Source organism: Procambarus clarkii, chromosome 39 (genome assembly GCF_040958095.1).
Source record: "Procambarus clarkii isolate CNS0578487 chromosome 39, FALCON_Pclarkii_2.0, whole genome shotgun sequence".
In the NCBI taxonomy this organism is placed as follows: Eukaryota; Metazoa; Arthropoda; class Malacostraca; order Decapoda; family Cambaridae; genus Procambarus; species Procambarus clarkii.
In genome coordinates this window covers 39,614,648-39,631,936 of record NC_091188.1, presented here as the reverse complement: position 1 = coordinate 39,631,936, position 17,289 = coordinate 39,614,648, and the positions used below count along the sequence as shown (strand labels likewise).

Genomic DNA, 17,289 nt, shown 5'->3' with positions numbered 1-17,289 from the left:
TAAAGAAACAAAACAAAAAATTAGTGTTTTGAAAGATACAGTATAGTATAGAGGTACAAGGTGATCAGTGAGACAGACTGCAGGCGGTATCTGACCTGAGATAAGGTTTTGGGTAAATAATTGAGGAAGCCACCCAGTCAATCATCCAAAGTTTTTGTGTGGAGAAAATCATTCTTAAGGTTTAAAATCACAACACTAAGAAATAATAGATGAACATAAAACAGTGAAAGATAAACAAAAAGAGGTAGAGGCAAAGTAACCACATGAAGCTATCACATTGATTAAGTGCCATGCTACTAGGTGCCATCAGCTGTGGAGTTCTGTCGGCCTAGTGGGGACCACGAGCAGAACCTGGCCCTCTTAGAGAAGGGCCAGGTTCATAAGCCCCGGGGCCGAGCCCTCATCCACGCCCACAGCCTGAGAAGATGAAGTGGAACCCAAGGGAAAGATCTCAAGAGAGGTCTCATAGTACAGTTGGTTTTGTTTATGAATCACAATCAGGAATCCCGAGTTCATATTCCCAGGCGGGACAGAAAAGGTCGAGCCCATTTCCTTTCATCTAATGTTGAGTAGTTCACTGTTCACTGACTAGTAAATAGATACCTGGGAGTTAGGCAAATGGTGTTGGGTTGCATCCTAGGAAGGGTCAGTAGTTCAACCTTGGATCTCGGTAGAGAAATCCTTTGGGAGATCTCAGTACGGAAATCCTTTGGGGATCTCAATACAACCCTAAAGTATACATATACACTTGCTTCCTGTCTTTGACAAAACAAACTATTAATTATATCCTTCCAGCAGTCATTTGTTTTGATCTACCTGTGCTCTCTGGGGTTTTCCCAGTTTTCTAGTTTATCTATGAACCCCTGCTCCCTTTACCACGCAGACTCTGGTCGTGACTTTGAGTAGCTGCGACACAAGTGTCTCAGAAGCCTGGTGTGTTGGGCTAGGGCTTGTTGGTACAGTACCAAAGTAAAGCCAGGAGAGCGTTACTTTTGGGAGCCAGTTCTTATAATAACCGGCCTAGAACAATACATGCACTAAAGGATAACATGGGGAAGTTTGAAGCCATAAAACCAAATACTGGGAGCTTACCAATAAAAGAGCATTTTATTAAATTTAGTGCTTGATGTTTACGACATTGTCAAAACTCGATAAAAGCTTGCAGGGTTTAAACTTACCATTGAAATTGACCATCCTAAAAAATATCGTGTGATTTATACTTATATATCATATTATTTATACAGGGATGATCATCAACTTCTTCAGTGGAATTTGGTGTCCAATGAAACTACCAAATTATCAGATTTGCCATCTGATGTTTACCCTATTGACTTACACTGGCTCCCTAAAACAGCAGTCCAAAAGACCAAAGTTGGATCTGAAGTGTTTTTAATGACAGCAGCTGATGGTAAGATAAAAAATTTGTTAATAGTCTTGTAATAATGCAGGGAAGTATTATTGCTCTGTTAACAGTGTAATTGTAGACATACAAAATCCAAGAGCTACAACATTTTAGTAAACCTACGAGGCTTATATTAAGCCCTTAAGGCTCCAAAGTTAGAGCATTAACCATTGTACTGCACAGAGTGCCATAAGGCACTCTACGAGTTGTGCTATTTTCTGTGGGGAGCCCCTATGGCTCCCTGGAGCTTATTGGGCTAATGTATGTTATATTAGACCGGGACATTAGCTAAGGAGTTCAGACCTACCAGGGACCAGCGCCAGAACCTGGCCCCTTCAGAGAGGTTTCAGGGAGCAATGGCCCTGGAAAACCCCTTTGTGGTTGGAGTTTTCCTTATCTGCCATCGACCGGGGTTAGGCACCCAGAAAGGTAGGCATAACAAAACAAACCCCACATGGTAAAAAACTAAAACAAAAAACCGAACAGAGAGGTAGAAACTCCCTACAATCACAAGGAAACAAGCAAACATCACACTTTACTGCCGTGCTGATCGTCCGCGCAGCTCTCCCTGCCCCGAGAGAGGGAGGGGGGGAGCCCCATACCTACCGCGCCGGCTGCCAAACTTCAGTTTGTAAGCTAATATCAACCGGGATTGACGCTTCTCTGGCCTCAGTTTCCTCAGGCGCTTTTGGTTGTCTTCCGGCCTCTGGTGGCGTCGGTGGACGGCTTCTTTCCCTTTGGGGGGGTTCAGAGCTAGTAGGGTGGGCTTCTTCCCCTGCACTTCGTCATGTCATCTTAGTGGGTGCGTTGGACGTGGTCGATCCGCCCCATCCTTCTGGGGTTCCCGTCTGCTCTTTGCAGTCATGGGCCTTTCGCATCTGCAGTTCTTCTGGACTTCTTCAGTCTGCGCCCTGGATTCTATGCCCTCCTCGGAGGACTGTTGTCTCCTGTCGGGCTTCTGTTGGGGCCGGGTGCCTGGATGGTGGCCCTGGACCTCCAGGTCACTTCTTGGCACGTTCCTCTCCAGTTTTTTGGGACTGGTACAGTTGGTGGTGGGGATTCAGGCTTGCTGCTTTTGTTGCCTTCCCTATTTTGTAATGGGCACTGGTGTATGTGTGTGTGTAATTACCTAAGTGTAATTACCTAAGTGTAGTTACAGGATGAGAGCTACGCTCGTGGTGTCCCGTCTTCCCAGCACTCTTTGTCATATAACGCTTTGAAACTACTGACGGTCTTGGCCTCCACCACCTTCTCACTTAACTTGTTCCAACCGTCTACCACTCTATTTGCGAAGGTGAATTTTCTTATATTTCTTCGGCATCTGTGTTTAGCTAGTTTAAATCTGTGTGTGTGTGTGTGTGTGTGTGTGTGTGTGTGTGTGTGTGTGTGTGTATATATATATATATATATATATATATATATATATATATATATATATATATATATATATATATATATATATATATATATATATATATATATATATATATATATATATATATATATATATATATATATATATATATATATATATATATATATATATATATATATATATATATATATATATATATATATATATATATATATATATAATATATACACACATACATACATACATACATACATACATACATACATACATACATATACATATATATATACATACATACACATATACACACACACACAGTGGTACCTCGGAATGCGAGTGTCCCTGTATGCGAGTTTTTCGGAAGACGAGCAGGATTTCCTCGGAAAATATGTCTCGGAAGGCGAGGGTTACCTCGGAACGCGAGTTTGTTGATACGTGTACAGGCCGACTGGCGCGTGGTGGCATGGCGATCGCGCCTCAGTTTACCAGTGTCTCGTGTCCAGTGACTATCCCACCTGAATTCTTCACAAGGATTTACAGTTTTTTATCGTTTTTTTTTGCCATTTGAGCATAAAAGTTGTCATTATATATCTTGCCATGGGTCTCAAGAAAGCCATTGGTAAGGTTCAACCTAAGAAAATAGCTGTGAGTAGAGGCAGTAGAGGATGTTTTGTTTCACCTCCGGCCTGCTCATGCGTCGCCTGAGCCGTCCTGGTCCTTGATCAGGGTGCCTTCTTATCTTCTCCTCAGTTTGTGGTAGCCCTTTGGTTCAGGTTTCTGCTCTTTGGTACTGGTGGTAGATTTGTACGTGTGCAGCCTTTCTCCATCCTGGCGACAGTCGAGACGGCTGCTTTCCGAAGGGGTTCTTGGGTTATTGATGCTTGATTGGTTTGGCCGGGGATACGTCCTGTGTTGTCTGCTTGTGCTTTTTGCCTGTGTACCGTGTCTGGGGATGCGCTGTGGTTGATCCGGTTCCCCTCGTTCCCTGTTTTCAGGGCTCGGGTCTCCCAGGTCGTCTGCAGAGTTTTTCATTCTTCCAGCCTGCGGTCTGTCTTTGCGCCCATGCTGTTCAGACATTTGCAGCTTATGCTGCTGTGTTGGTGACGTCTAGGGCTCATTTCGGGCGCAGGGATTTGAGGGTCGCACAGGTTCTTGGCTGCCCATTCTTTATGCGCGTCTGCTCCTGTGCGTTCTTGTTGCCTTGGGTCGCAGGTTGCGACCTGTTGTCTCAGCTTTGCGTTGAAGAGTTTGTGGCGGCTGCCTCCCGGGTTAGCCCTTTCTTTTCCTTCTCTTTGGGTATGAAGCTCCAGAGAGCCGTAGGGGCTCCCCACAGAAAACCAGCATTGAATGTAATGAAACGCCATTTTCTGGGTGAGCCCCGGAGGCTCCCTGGCTACCCTCCCTCCCATCGGTCGGCATTTTTTTTTGCGTTGGTTGAAGCTTAGCTTCCGAACTGAAGCTTGGCAGCCGGCACGGTAGGTCCGGGGCTCCCCCTTCCCCCTCTCGGGGCGGGGAGGGCTGCGCGGACGATCGGCGCTGCAGTAAAGTGTGATGTTTGCTTGTTTCCTTGTGATTGTAGGGAGTTTCTACCTCTCTGTTCGTTTTTTTGTTTTAGTTTTTTACCATGTGAGGTTTGTTTTGTTATGCCTACCTTTCTGGGTGCCTAACCCCGGTTGATGGCAGATAAGGAAAACCCCAACTACAAAGGGGTTTTCCAGGGCCATTGCTCCCTGAAACCTCTCTGAAGGGGCCAGGTTCTGGCGCTGGTCCCTGGTAGGTCTGAACTCATTAGCTAATGTCCCGGTCTAATATAACATACATTAGCCCGATAAGCTCCAGGGAGCCTCCGGGGCTCACCCAGAAAATGACGTTTCATTACATTCAACACTGTTTTTTTTTTATTAGGCTATATTTTAATGTTTTTAATCTTTTCATCACTCTTTTGTGTTTCAAAATGAAAATAGTTAAGGTTTGAAACATTTTGACATTAACTTTACCTGAATATTTGTAAAAACAACAAAAATATGTCCTTGACAGTTGTTTTATGAAGTTTTTGCTAAAACCACAGTGTGATGGTTAAAAGACACTTGCAATTAATGGTGTATTTACAGTATATAAAAACTTTCTTGTTAACCTCTCTGGTAGCTAAAACTATGGGAACATTTTGTACAGTCATCAGCCACTCCTAGTCAAAAAATATGTGTCACCTAAAGCAAGGCATAGAACCGAATGTGTGTGTATTATGCAACCTTTAACAAAGAATATGGATAATTTTTGGACTTATTAAATTTCAATTATTTATATAGAATATTATGTTTCTGAACTTAACAAACAAAGATGGACTCATAAACTGAAGAAGGATCTGACCTCCAGACCACCAAGAAGATACTGTACTAGATATGATATAGCCAGAATGCTGAATTCCAAACACAAATTAAAAAGTAGGGATAGCCAAAAACAACCTACCGTGTCTATATAGACTTTGAATATATATTAATATTCATTTATAGGGTGTCCCAAAAATCTATAGCAAAAGTATAAAAGAAAAACCACTAAGATTTGTTAAATATAATTTATGAGTTATCAATTGGTTTATCAGTTACATTACATGTTCAAAATGACATCTATTCACTTCAGTACATTTCTGTGGGGAGCCCCTACGGCTTCCTGGAGCTTACCGTGCTAATACATATTTGTACTGTATTAGACTGTAGCATTAGTCAGTTGGAGTTCTTGCCTACCGGAGACCATGAGCCAGAACCTGGCCCCCTCAGAGAGGCATGAGGAGCAATGGCCTATGAAGACCCCCATGTATTTCGACGCATTCCGTGTCTTTTCCGAGGGTTTTCCGCGGCTCTGCCTCTTTGAACAGCTCGGGCCGGTGAGGTAACCTTGCTGGTTCGCTCTACTCTTCCGCGCCTCACGTCTGGAGTTTCTAACGTGGGTGTATCGCCATCTGTATGGTGACCAGGTGGCTTCTCTCATGGCGTCCCACCTGCAGTCTTCTTCTCAGCGACAGTACGAAGTCTCTTGGCAGTCTTTTCGCCACTTCCTTTCCCTGCGTAGGTTGTTTTCAGTCTCGGATCATCTTGTGTTGACTTTTCTTTCTTGGGTCTTTCAGGACAGGCATCTTATGCCTAATACTGTCGCCTCATATTGTGCGGTGCTGGTGGAGCCGCTTCAGCTTGCATTCAGGGTGGATGTCACTTCGGCTTCATTTCGCAAGCTTTCTCGTGGCTTTTTCCACCTCCGGCCTGCTCCTGTGCTGCCCGAGTCATCTTGGTCTTTGGACTGGGTGCTCTCCTTTCTTTCTTTCCCTTGGTTTGTGGTGGCCCTTTCCTGGTTGATACCTGGTTGATACCTGGTTGATGGGGTTCTGGGACCAAGGACAAATATGGACTTCTACTCCCCAAGCCCGGCCCGAGGCCAGACTTGACTTGTGAGAGTTTGGTCCACCAGGCTGTTGCTTGGAGCGGCCCGCAGGCCCACATACCCACCACAGCCTGGTTGGTCTGGCACTCCTTGAAGGAAACAATCTAGTTTCCTCTTGAAGATGTCCACGGTTGTTCCTGTAATATTTCTGATGCTCGCTGGTAGGACGTTGAACAACCGTGGACCTCTGATGTTCATACAGTGTTCTCTGATTGTGCCCATGGCACCTCTGCTCTTCACTGATTCTATTCTGCATTTTCTTCCATGTCGTTCACTCCAGTATGTTGTTATTTTACTATGCAGATTTGGGACCTGTCCCTCCAGTATTTTCCATGTGTATATTATTTGGTATCTCTCTCGTCTCCTTTCTAGTGAGTACATTTGGAGGGCTTTGAGACGATCCCAATAATTTAGGCGCTTTATCTCGTCTATGCGTGCCATATATGTTCTCTGTATTCCCTCAATTTCAGCAATTTCGGTCCTAGATTGTTTTCAGAAGGCTTTGTTCGTGTTGGCTTTGGTTTCTGGGGGTCAGATCGGGGAGCTTCATGCTCTCCTGCACAGAGGCTTTTGCTCCTTTGTTCCTGGTGGATGTTTTGTTGGTTTGCAACCATCTCCTCCTTTTCTGGTGAAGAATGAGACAGCGGGCTTCCAGAGCGGTCCGTGGGTTATTGATGCTTAGTTGGTCAGGCCGAGGGTGCATCATGTTTTGTGTCCGGTTGCAGCCTTATGCCGCTTTGGGTTGACCCAGTTTCTTTTGTTCCCTGTTCCAGGACTTTGGTCTCAAAAGGTGTCCGCAGGGTTATCAAGTCTAGCCAGCCTGCGGTCTACCCTCTCGCCCATGATGTTCATAAGTTCACAGCTTTGACTGCTGTGTTTGGCAATATGTCTTGGCCGGATATTTGGGTGCGAGGGTTTCGGGGATAGAACAGGGTCCTGGCTGCCCGATATCTTGTTATGCCAGGCCCTCAGTGGTCTTGTGTTGCCTTGGGTCAGCAGTTGCAGCCAGTTGTCTTTTTCTTCGGTATGAGTTGTGCAGTGCAGCCACCTCTCAAGTAAGTCCCTTTCTTTTTTCTATTTGGGTGGTTAGCTCCCGAGAGCCGATGGGGCTTCCCCACAGAAAACCAGCGTTGAATGTAATGAAACGCCATTTTCTGTGTAAAGCCCCGGGGGGTGTTACACCCAATTTAAAGGGGGGGGGGGGTCGGCACGAACGAGTGGCACGCGACGTGATGACGTGTTGTTTGTTAGCTTGTTTTTCTTTGGGGGAGTTTCTCGCCTTTGTTTGGTCTCAGGTTGCAGTATTTCTAACAGATGGGGTCGGTTTTGAAGCGTCCACCTTTCTGGATGCTCAACTCCAGTCGATGGCAGACACAAATACTTCTATACATAAGAGTTTCATAGGCCATTTCTCCCTTCGCCTCTCTGAGGGAGACCATGTTCTGGCTAGTGGTCCCCAGTAGGCATGACAACTCCATAAGACTGAAGCCCCCATATTAATATTAGCTAATATTAGCAGTCCAATAGCTCCAGGGCTCTACACAGAAAATGGAGTTTCATTACATTCAACGTTGATTTTTTTAAACATATTTTTAACCTACCAGTATTTATTTAATAAGCATTTGTGTTTCCAGGTAAGTTTTATATAGTTGGACGCAGTGGTCGTAATGAGAAGATTGTTGAAGCTCATCGCGGTGCGGTGTTGGTTGGCCGTTGGAGTCATGATGGAGCTGGGCTAGTCACAGGTATGGTTTGAAGTTTTGCTATGTGATGAAGATACAGTACTCCATATTTTAAATCCTCATGTATACCCACACCCATATTCAAAGATCCACCACATCCACTCCAGACACCCTTCACACCCACTCCAGACACCCAACCACACCCACTCCAGACACCCCCTCCTCTACACCCACTCCAGACCCCCCCTACACCCACTCCAGACACCCCCACACCCACTCCAGACACTCCCACACCCACTCCAAACACCCCCACACTCCAGCCTCCCTGTTTGTCTGTCTTCCCACCCTTCCTCCCTAAGGCTCCCTGCCTGGCTGCCTGCCTGTCTGCCTGCCTGTCTGCCTGCCTGTCTGCCTGCCTGCCTGCCTGCCTGCCTGCCTGGCTGCCTGCCTGTCTGCCTGCCTGTCTGCCTGCCTGCCTGCCTGCCTGCCTGCCTGCCTGCCTGCCTGCCTGCCTGCCTGCCTGCCTGCCTGCCTGCCGGCCACCCTCCCTCCCTCCCTCCCTCCCTTCCTCTGCTTGCCTGCTTCCCTGCCTAATATAAAATCCAATTGGTGACTGATATAAAACCTTGCTACAATATACCTTTTCATCTTACCTGATACGTTAGATTAAGGACCTGCCTGAAATGCTATGCGTATTAGTGGCTTTGCAAGAATGTACAAATACCAATGTTATGTAATCTCACCAATCCATTGTACCTCCTGTGAATAAATTATTATTATCTTTGGTTTGACCAGGGTGCATCATTAATTATGTCCAGTTGTAGACATCCACCATTACATGGTGGATGATGACAGGCACCACGAGCGTAGCTCTCACCCTGTAACTACACTTAGGCAATTACATGCATGGTGGATTACTAGTGGTGTGAAGGTGACGCTCTGTGGATCTGGTGTCCCTGATTCCTTGTTCCAGGGTCAGTTTGCCTCAGGTTGCTCACAATGTCATCAAGTTTAGCCAGCCTGCAGTCTATCCTTGGGCCTATGATATTTTTAGATTTGTGACTCTATTCACTATATTTTTAATGTGTCTTGGGCAGATATTTTTGGTGATCCAACAGGGTGCTGGTGGATTATTTAATGTCCTTGGTCCATACTGGGCTTTGGGGCATTTAACTCGTCACTTATTCTACTTTTTCCTGGAGTTTACTTTCTGCAGCTCTGCTCTGCCCCTGATGAGTACCCCTTGTTTTTCTCCATAGCGACAGTATCACTGAGCCACCAATAGGAGCCCTTCTAGAAAACCAGCAATGACCGTATGAATGACCTCTTTCTGGTGGGTCTTCAGTGGCTCCTTGGGGACCCTCCCATCCACATGTCATGGGCTTCAGTTTTCTGTTTTCCCAGCTGCATGGCTTAAGGGGGCAAGACTGGTGGTTCAAATAGGAAGGTGCACATTCCCTTGGTTGTGGGCAGGTGGAAATAACACTAGACTAGCTTTATAGCTTTACCACCGAGTGGTCCATGAGTCTCGGGGATTTGCTGTCCCATTTTTTATGGTTTGTTTATCTTGCGGTTTTCTGTTTGGACTCATTTCTGGTGGCCTTTCTTGGTTAGGGTGATCTGCAATCCCCTGCTCCTTTAGAGGGGGGCAGGTTCTGGCCTCTGTTACCCGGTAGGCTTATATGTGACACGCAAGGTCCTGGTGTGGATTGTATTGGATGGAACTTGGCAGGTACCAAGCACCAAGGACCCACCAGAAAGAGGTGTTTAATTTCATTGAACGCTCGTGTTTGTGGCTAGGTCTCCGATGTGTGATTTAGTTCTTGTCTTTATAAACAGTGGCTCAAATCCCTTTAGAACTTTTTGCATTGCATTTTGATATTTACTGGACTCTCGTAAATAGCACATTTGGTTATCAAACACTCCTTAGATTCTGACAATGGTGAATAATAGTTTACTGTAGATAAATAGAAATTTATATTAGGACATTATTTATCATTGATTTCATGGTTCTTAATACACATATTGTATCTCTAAATATATATTGTATCTCTAAATATATCTCTAAATATATATTTATCTCTAAATATATATTTAGAGATAAATATATTCTATACATATTAGTTGTACAGTACTGTATATTTGTAGTGCTTCACATTTACAGCGGGTGAGGATGGGTTGGTGAAGATCTGGTCTCGTAGTGGAATGCTGCGATCAACACTGGCACAAGTATCAGTTCCAGTGTATGGTGCAGCTTGGGCCCCTGATTCAGATGCAGTTCTCTATACAACTGGTACAAATCTCATCATCAAACCATTGGCACCAAACTCTAAGCCTATTCAGGTAAAATTAAATAAATACTGTAATAAAAAATAACAAAATACTGTAAATACACTTTATTAACTTTATTCACAAATAAAGTATTAAAAAAAATAAATTATCAAGAATTTTGTTCTTCTTTCTTTTGCAGTGGAAAGCCCATGAAGGAATTATCCTGAAGGTGGCCTGGAATCCCAATACTGGTCTTATACTCTCAGGTGGTGAAGATACTCGATACCGTGTTTGGGACAACTTTGGTCGTCAGTTATTTTCTTCTTCTCAACACCATCATCCAATCACGGCACTGGCTTGGTCACCCGATGGTCAGATGTTTGCAGTAGGTTCATTTAACACACTTCGGCTGTGTGACAAAGCTGGCTGGTGTCACTCACTGGAAAAGCCCACAACAGGAAGCATCTTCAACCTTGCATGGTCTAGTGATGGAACTCAAGTTGCTGGTGCATGTGGTAATGGTCATGTCATCTTCGCACATGTCATTGAAAGTCACCTCGAATGGAAAAATTATGAAGCCACTGTAACAAGTCGCAAAAGTATTGCATTACGGGATGTTACAAATGAAGCTTGGGAGAAACTTGAACTGAGAGACCGCATAATCAAAGTGTCACTTTCGCATGGCTTTATGGTTATAGTAACATCAACACAGGGCTATATCTATTCCACACGCAACTGGAACACTCCCTTCATCTTTGAATTAAAAGAATCAAATGTCAGTCTTATTGTGCAGGCTGAACGGCATTTCCTGCTCGTGGATGGGGCAAGTGTATATGTTTATTCATATGATGGCCGAGTGCTGTGTGTACCACGCTGGCCAGGAATGAGGACAGATGTACTAAATAGTCGTACTGTATCATTATCAAATGACACCTTGGCAATTCGAGATAAAACGGATGAGAAAATGGTTCATTTGTTTGATGCAACAACTGGCAAAGCCTTGAATGATGGCAAACCATGGTCTCATAAGTTAGAAATTATGGAATTGGCTCTAGATCAAGTTGGAACAGCCCATGAGAGGCGTATGGCTATTGTTGATAGAAATCGAGATCTCTTTTTGGTGACTCTGCAGCGTGTCGGTACCATGGGAAGAGCAGTTAAACTTGGTGGGATGGTGCAATCTCTGAGCTGGAATGATGGAGCTAATATGCTTGCTGCACTTCAGGACTCTAAATTTATTGTGTGGTTTTACCCTGCAGTTGTGTTTGTTGATCGTGATCTTCAACCACTTACAGTCCTTGAGAAAGATGCTTCTGAATTTGGCAAGAATGCAATAATAGACAATTTCTTAGACTCAGTGGTGACAATGCGACGAGCAGATGGTAGTTTGGTAACTACCAATGTTTCTCCTTATCCAGCTCTACTTCAAAACTATGTAACTACCAAACACTGGGATGATGCAGTTAGATTAGCAAGATTTGTGAAAGATGATATTGTCTGGGCCTGCCTGGCAGCTATGGCTACAGCCAATAAAGAACTTGGCACAGCAGAAGTAGCCTACGCAGCAATCAATGAGGCTGACAAAGTTCAGTATATTCACTACATTAAAGAGATCCCAGTTAAAGAGGCCCGAACAGCTGAAATGGCATTATTGGGAGGCCACATTGGAGATGCCGAAGCTCTCCTTGTTCAATCTGGTCTCTTTTTCAGGGCCATTATGTTGAACCTGACCATTTATAACTTTGAGCGAGCACTTCAGCTAGCCATCAGGCACCGCACACATGTTGATACTGTTGTGGCATTCAGACAACGCTATTTAGCTCGATTCGCCAAGAAAGAAACCAGCAAGCTCTTTTTACAGTACGAAAAGCAGGTACAGTATGTTTCAGCTTTTTAAATTCTTAATGAAATGGCATTAATCACTTAGATATTACATATATGTAAAGAGCACACATAATTACTCATTGAAGGTAGGGCCAGATTAAGTAAGGTTAGCAAAAAATGTATGCAGTGTTGATGTACCAGAAAAATTGAGTGCAGAGATCGCTCACAAATTCAGATCATATAGAGATCCAAGTTACCCCATTTTATTTTTACGATGCTCCTTATATTTTACATCGGTTTTGTTTTTACTTTTAAATCATCCTTATACACCAAAGGTATAAGGCTTATCATGTGATTTTATAAATAAATAATTCTAGTAATTACATAAATACAGTACACTATACAGTAAATTAATAACTACAAAGAATTGTATCCCTAGGCATACAGCAGCATGGTAAGAGTGAAGGTGGATGTGTTGTGGTGGGATAGAGGGCAACAGTGGGTCGAAAATGGGTTAAAGGGTCCCTCCTACCCTTTATCCCATTCCTGCTGTGCCACTGTTAGCCTGGTATTGATATCCACCTGAACGCTAAGACAGAATCAGTCTGGCAGTTAACCCTCAAACTGCGCAGAACCTCATATGATGTGTGACATTGAACTCGGTTTTTAAAATTTGCTGAAACTCTTGCAAATGTTTTTTTAATAATCTACTAAGCAATTGCTCCAACCTTGTCTAAATGACACCAGTGTAACTTGAAAAACAAGAAAATACAAAATAATTATAAAATTGAATATTGAAAACTTCAGATTTTGAAATCAGCTGCAAAAATATAAAAATATCACCAACTGTTCATTTGGTGTTATGTTTTCAGAATAGCATATGATCTTCATTTTCATATATTTAGAATATAGGTTTTCAGTATAGTTTACAGTAAAAAAAAATTGACAGCATGGCATTTGAAATATGCACAAATTTAGACAACAAAAATTTATAACTCAAAAGTTCTTTTAGAAGCAGTCGTTCTTTAACACTAGGCTGGGGAATCAATGGCACGCATGCCGAGCATAATACGTGTAACTATTTTGTTACGCATATTTTCTTACCGTTGGTATTCAAGAGAATATTTTATAAAATTATTGCCAATTTAATCACATGCTCTCTAAAGGGTTCCAAACCCTGCACAAAGTAATTACCTAAGTGTAATTACTTATGAGTTACGACAGGATGAGAGCTACGCTCGTGGTGTCCCATCTTCCCAGTACTCTGTCATATAATGCTTTGAAATTACTGCACTGATGGTCTTAGTCTTCTCACCTAACTTGTTATAGCCGTCTACCACTCTGTTTGCGAAAGTGAATTTTCTTATATTCCTTCGGCAGCTTTGTTTATTTAGTTTAAATCTATGACCTCTTTTTCTTGATGTTCCAGGTCTCAGGAATTCTTCCCTATCAATTTTATCAATTTCCGTTACGATTATGTATGTAGTGATTATATCGCCTCTTTTTCTTCTATCTTCTAGTTTTGGCATATTTAATGCCTCTAACCTCTCCTCATAGCTCTTGTCCTTCAGTTCTAGGAGCCATTTAGTTGCATGTCTTTGCACTTTTTCCAATTTGTTGATGTGTTTCTTAAGACATAGGCATGGTGACTAACTGAAGGTGTTTACAAGATGGAGGTGGTCCCTGGTACTGCCACCTGGTGATGGGCAGCTGCACTTAGAGGATGAAGAACCTAACTACTGGGTGGATCATTTCCTGCATTGTTTACATTTGCCTTGCTGTAGTCGGCTTTGATTTGCTCTACTTTTCTGGAGGTTAGTTCCTTGGTGTGGGTGATCAGTTAATCCCTTGCACTCTGCTCTTCTTTGAGGGAACCTGGTTTTGGCCTCTGGTCTCCTGTAGGCCTTTATTGACTCACAAGGGCTTGGGTTGACTCAATAGGCATGGAGTTATTCAGAGCATCATAACTTCAGGAAACCACCGAGTGGCCTCTTCCAGAAAATATTGTGCAGTATTCACAATATGCCTAGAGTCTAGAGTAGCTTTAACCACTTATGACTCCTGCTTGTTAGACAACCATCCTAGGGAGACAAATTTATCAGGACAAATAACACTACTTTGCTGTATATGGTACACTTGTATTTTATCATTTATATGTATTATAGTTTGGGTATTTTCTCATTTATGTATTTTATTTCAGGTTGAGGTTGACTGGAAGAAAATATATGAAAAAATGGAATTGGAATATCAAAAGGAGCGGGAGAAGCCAACTTCATCCCAACAACATTACAGTGAAACCTAAATGTGATGTCTTAGAAAATCATACATAAATTATTAGTACTTTTGCAATATGTACGGGTAATGTACATATTAAAATTTTATTAAATATAGTGCAAAATTAATCATCTTTATACACTATAAGCTTATTTTGGACTTGGGTAGCTATTTCTGGGGGAGCCCCGTCGGCTCCCCGGAGCTATCCCAGGCTGATATGCTAATGTCAGACTTTGGCATCAGTCATGTGTATGGAGTTCTTAGGCCTACCGGGGACCACGGCCAGAACCGGGCCCCCTCAGAGAGGCAAGGGGAGCAATGGCCTATAGAAGCCCCCGTGTAGTTGGAAGCATTCTATGTCTGCCATCGACCGGAACAGGCACCCAGAAAGGTAAGCGCCCCAAAACAAACCCCTATTCTGGTTAAAATTGCTACCTAATACCGAACTAGTGGATAGAACTCCCCAACCGAAAACAAGCAAATTAGTGTGACGTCACACACTGCCGCGCCGCTGTCTGCGCAGCTCCCCCCTCCCCGGGAGGGGGAAGGGGGAGCCCCAGACCCCCCGCGCCGGCTACCCACACCTCAGTTCTTGAGGCTGATGCTATTGGCGATGGTCGTGTGCTCTGGCTCCGGTGTCGCTACTGCACTGTGCTTTGAGTGTGGTGTTAGTTTTGTGGGTGCGAGAGCCAGGAGTTATCTTCAGTACTCGGGCTGCATGCGCCTAGGGCTGCCTTCCCTAGGTGCCCTGTAAGTACTGCCCTTGGGGCTTGGGGCCACCTTCCACAGGCTCCTCGGGGTCTGCCTCTGCTGGTCCGTTTTACCTTTCGGTTTTTCGGCCGCCTGTTGGGCTCTTGGGTGTTCTGTTCTCCCTTGTTACCGGCAGGTAAGAGGCAGTTTGCACTGGTAGGGGCGCAGGGTGCTGCTCAGCTTGTAATTCCCGACATCGCGGCCGGCTCTGTTCCTTGGGGTTCGCTGTCCTCTTGCGGGGTTTTGTTTTTCTTTTTGTTTTTGCCTGGTGGGGGGTTCTGTCATTTTATTCAGTTTGTTTTTGCCCTTCCACTGTTCTCCTCGGTGGCGCCCCCTGCTAGGTCCCCGTGAGTGTACACGTCCCTGGGGTTCAGCTTTAGAAGTTTGCTTGGTAGTTTTGGGCGCCGGTTTGCAGCACCCTGCCTGGGACTACCTGAGCGCGAGTCCTCTTAAAGTAAACGCTCAGGACCCTGGGAATCCCCTAGGGGGCGCGTGGGTCCGATGGATGTGACCCCGGGGTCCCCACTCGCTGTGTGCGAGTTTGAGGGTTGCTCGGTCCCCTTGTCTCAGGGTGACCCTCATTGTTTTTGCCTCTGCCACGCTGCCTGTTGGGTCGGTGATACTTTCGACCCTGAGTCCTGTGAGTGTTGCTGCTTGCTTGTGACTCAATTTACCCAATCCTCTGATGATTCTATTCGGGTACAGGCGGCACGTGCGTTGCAGTCTAGGTTTCGTCTGTTGCAACGCGCTCGGTTGGTTGCTTCCCCGGATGCCCCGGGGCTGCCCCGCTTTGCTTTTCGAGACCCGGACTTGGGGGTGGGGGTCGCTTCGATCCTGGTTCAGTCCGCACCTCCTCGTCCTTCCCCTTCTGTTCGTTCTGGTCCCCCGCCCCTGCTTCCGGCCCCGAAGCGTCTGAGGGTTTCGGGGTCGGAGCAGGGGTTACTTGATCTCGAGACTCGGGCAGCTTCGGGGGTTGCCCCTTCCGGGGGGGCGGCAGAGGCATTCGAGTCTTGTCTCCCGGCCGAAGCTTCAGGGTCTGACCAGTGGGCCCCCCTTCCTCCAGCTTTTCCGGCTGCTCCGTCCTTGTCTTGTGGGGTCGGGGCTTGGGGAGAGGACTCGGCCTCGGGTCCTGTGGTGACGGACCTCGAGGCTGGGGAGGGGCTGACTTGGGGGCCTTGGGCCCCGCTGGACCCCGCCTGGGTTTTTCTTCCCACTGAGCGGGGCTTATTGTTACAAGGAGTGGGGTTTTCTTTCCCCCCCTCTGCGTACGAGTTGGATTTGGTGTCGGCCCCTCCCCGGGTACGGTTCCGTGTTCCCCCGGGTACGTCGGTTCCGTCCTTCCGGAGGTTTTCGGCTTATCGCATCCAACCTGGTGTGGTGCGAGCGGCCTTTGCAGCTTACCTCCTGCGTGACCCGGATTATGCCTCGGAAATGGATCCGTCCACGTTCAGGTTTGGGACTTCGTTCCCTTTCTGGCTCCGTTACGAGGTTCCGGAGTCATCCTGGCTAGCAGACTGCCCCTTGTTTGGTCTGGATTCCTGGCATTCCTTCTGTCGTTCCCGCACGCTGGAGTGGCGGGAAGCTTCCACGGTGCTTCAGGTTTTCCTGGGGGGTGACCTTGAGTACCTGAATGAGTGCTTGTTTGCCCCTGCCCTTCCCCGCGATGTGGGCGTTATTCAGCTCCATGTGCAGGTTCCCTCCCTTTCGGCGGCGCTCGTGGCGGAGGACTTGCGCGCTCGGGGCCTTTTGTGTTCGGCCTTGCGGTTCTTTTCCCTCCTGGAGCTGTCTTCGGATTGGCTCGTGGTGGATGTGGGGACGCTTGGGTCCGTCCCGGGGTCCGGCACCTTGTCCTCGGCTGCGCGTTCGTCGGCTGCCTTGTTGAAGCTGTTCACGCCGATTTTGCGGGATGCGGTTTCCCTGTTCTATGCTTCCCGTCTCGCGTGTCGGCAGGCGGTGCTGGGTTCCTCCGTGGAATCTGCTTGGGCTCTGGCTCTTAGGCGTTCTTCACCTTTTTGTCCTCTCCTGTTTGGGGAGTCGGCCGTGGCGCAGTTTATTCAGGCTGCGTCGGCGGCTTGTCGTCCGATGTCGGACTTGTTGGTTTTCCGGGGGTCCCGGGGTGGGTCTTCCCGGAAAGGTCGTGCCAGGGCTCGGGGTTCCTCTCGTCGTGGTAGGCCTCTGGTGTCAGGTTTGGGGTTGGCTCCTCCTGCGGACCCTCCCTCGTCTGGTCGGCGCGGTGTTCGCGCTGTGCGGGGTTCTGGGTCTCGTAAGGGTCGCCGGCC

At 46.0% G+C, this 17,289-nt stretch overlaps 1 protein-coding gene across 2 annotated transcripts in view; it reads left to right on the top strand.

Annotated features, from left to right (window-relative positions):
• Oseg5 (intraflagellar transport protein Oseg5) overlaps window positions 1-14,424 on the top strand; it is a 43,426-nt gene extending 29,002 nt beyond the window's left edge. For both annotated transcript variants that reach the window (XM_069338402.1, XM_045745780.2), the window contains exons 3-7: window positions 1,245-1,408; window positions 7,844-7,954; window positions 10,056-10,234; window positions 10,362-12,035; window positions 14,187-14,424. In XM_069338402.1, the coding sequence (XP_069194503.1) occupies window positions 1,245-1,408; window positions 7,844-7,954; window positions 10,056-10,234; window positions 10,362-12,035; window positions 14,187-14,288 (2,230 nt within the window). In that variant the 3' untranslated portion in view covers window positions 14,289-14,424. The remainder of the gene's footprint in view (window positions 1-1,244; window positions 1,409-7,843; window positions 7,955-10,055; window positions 10,235-10,361; window positions 12,036-14,186) is intronic.
• The last annotated feature ends 2,865 nt before the right edge of the window (window positions 14,425-17,289 follow it).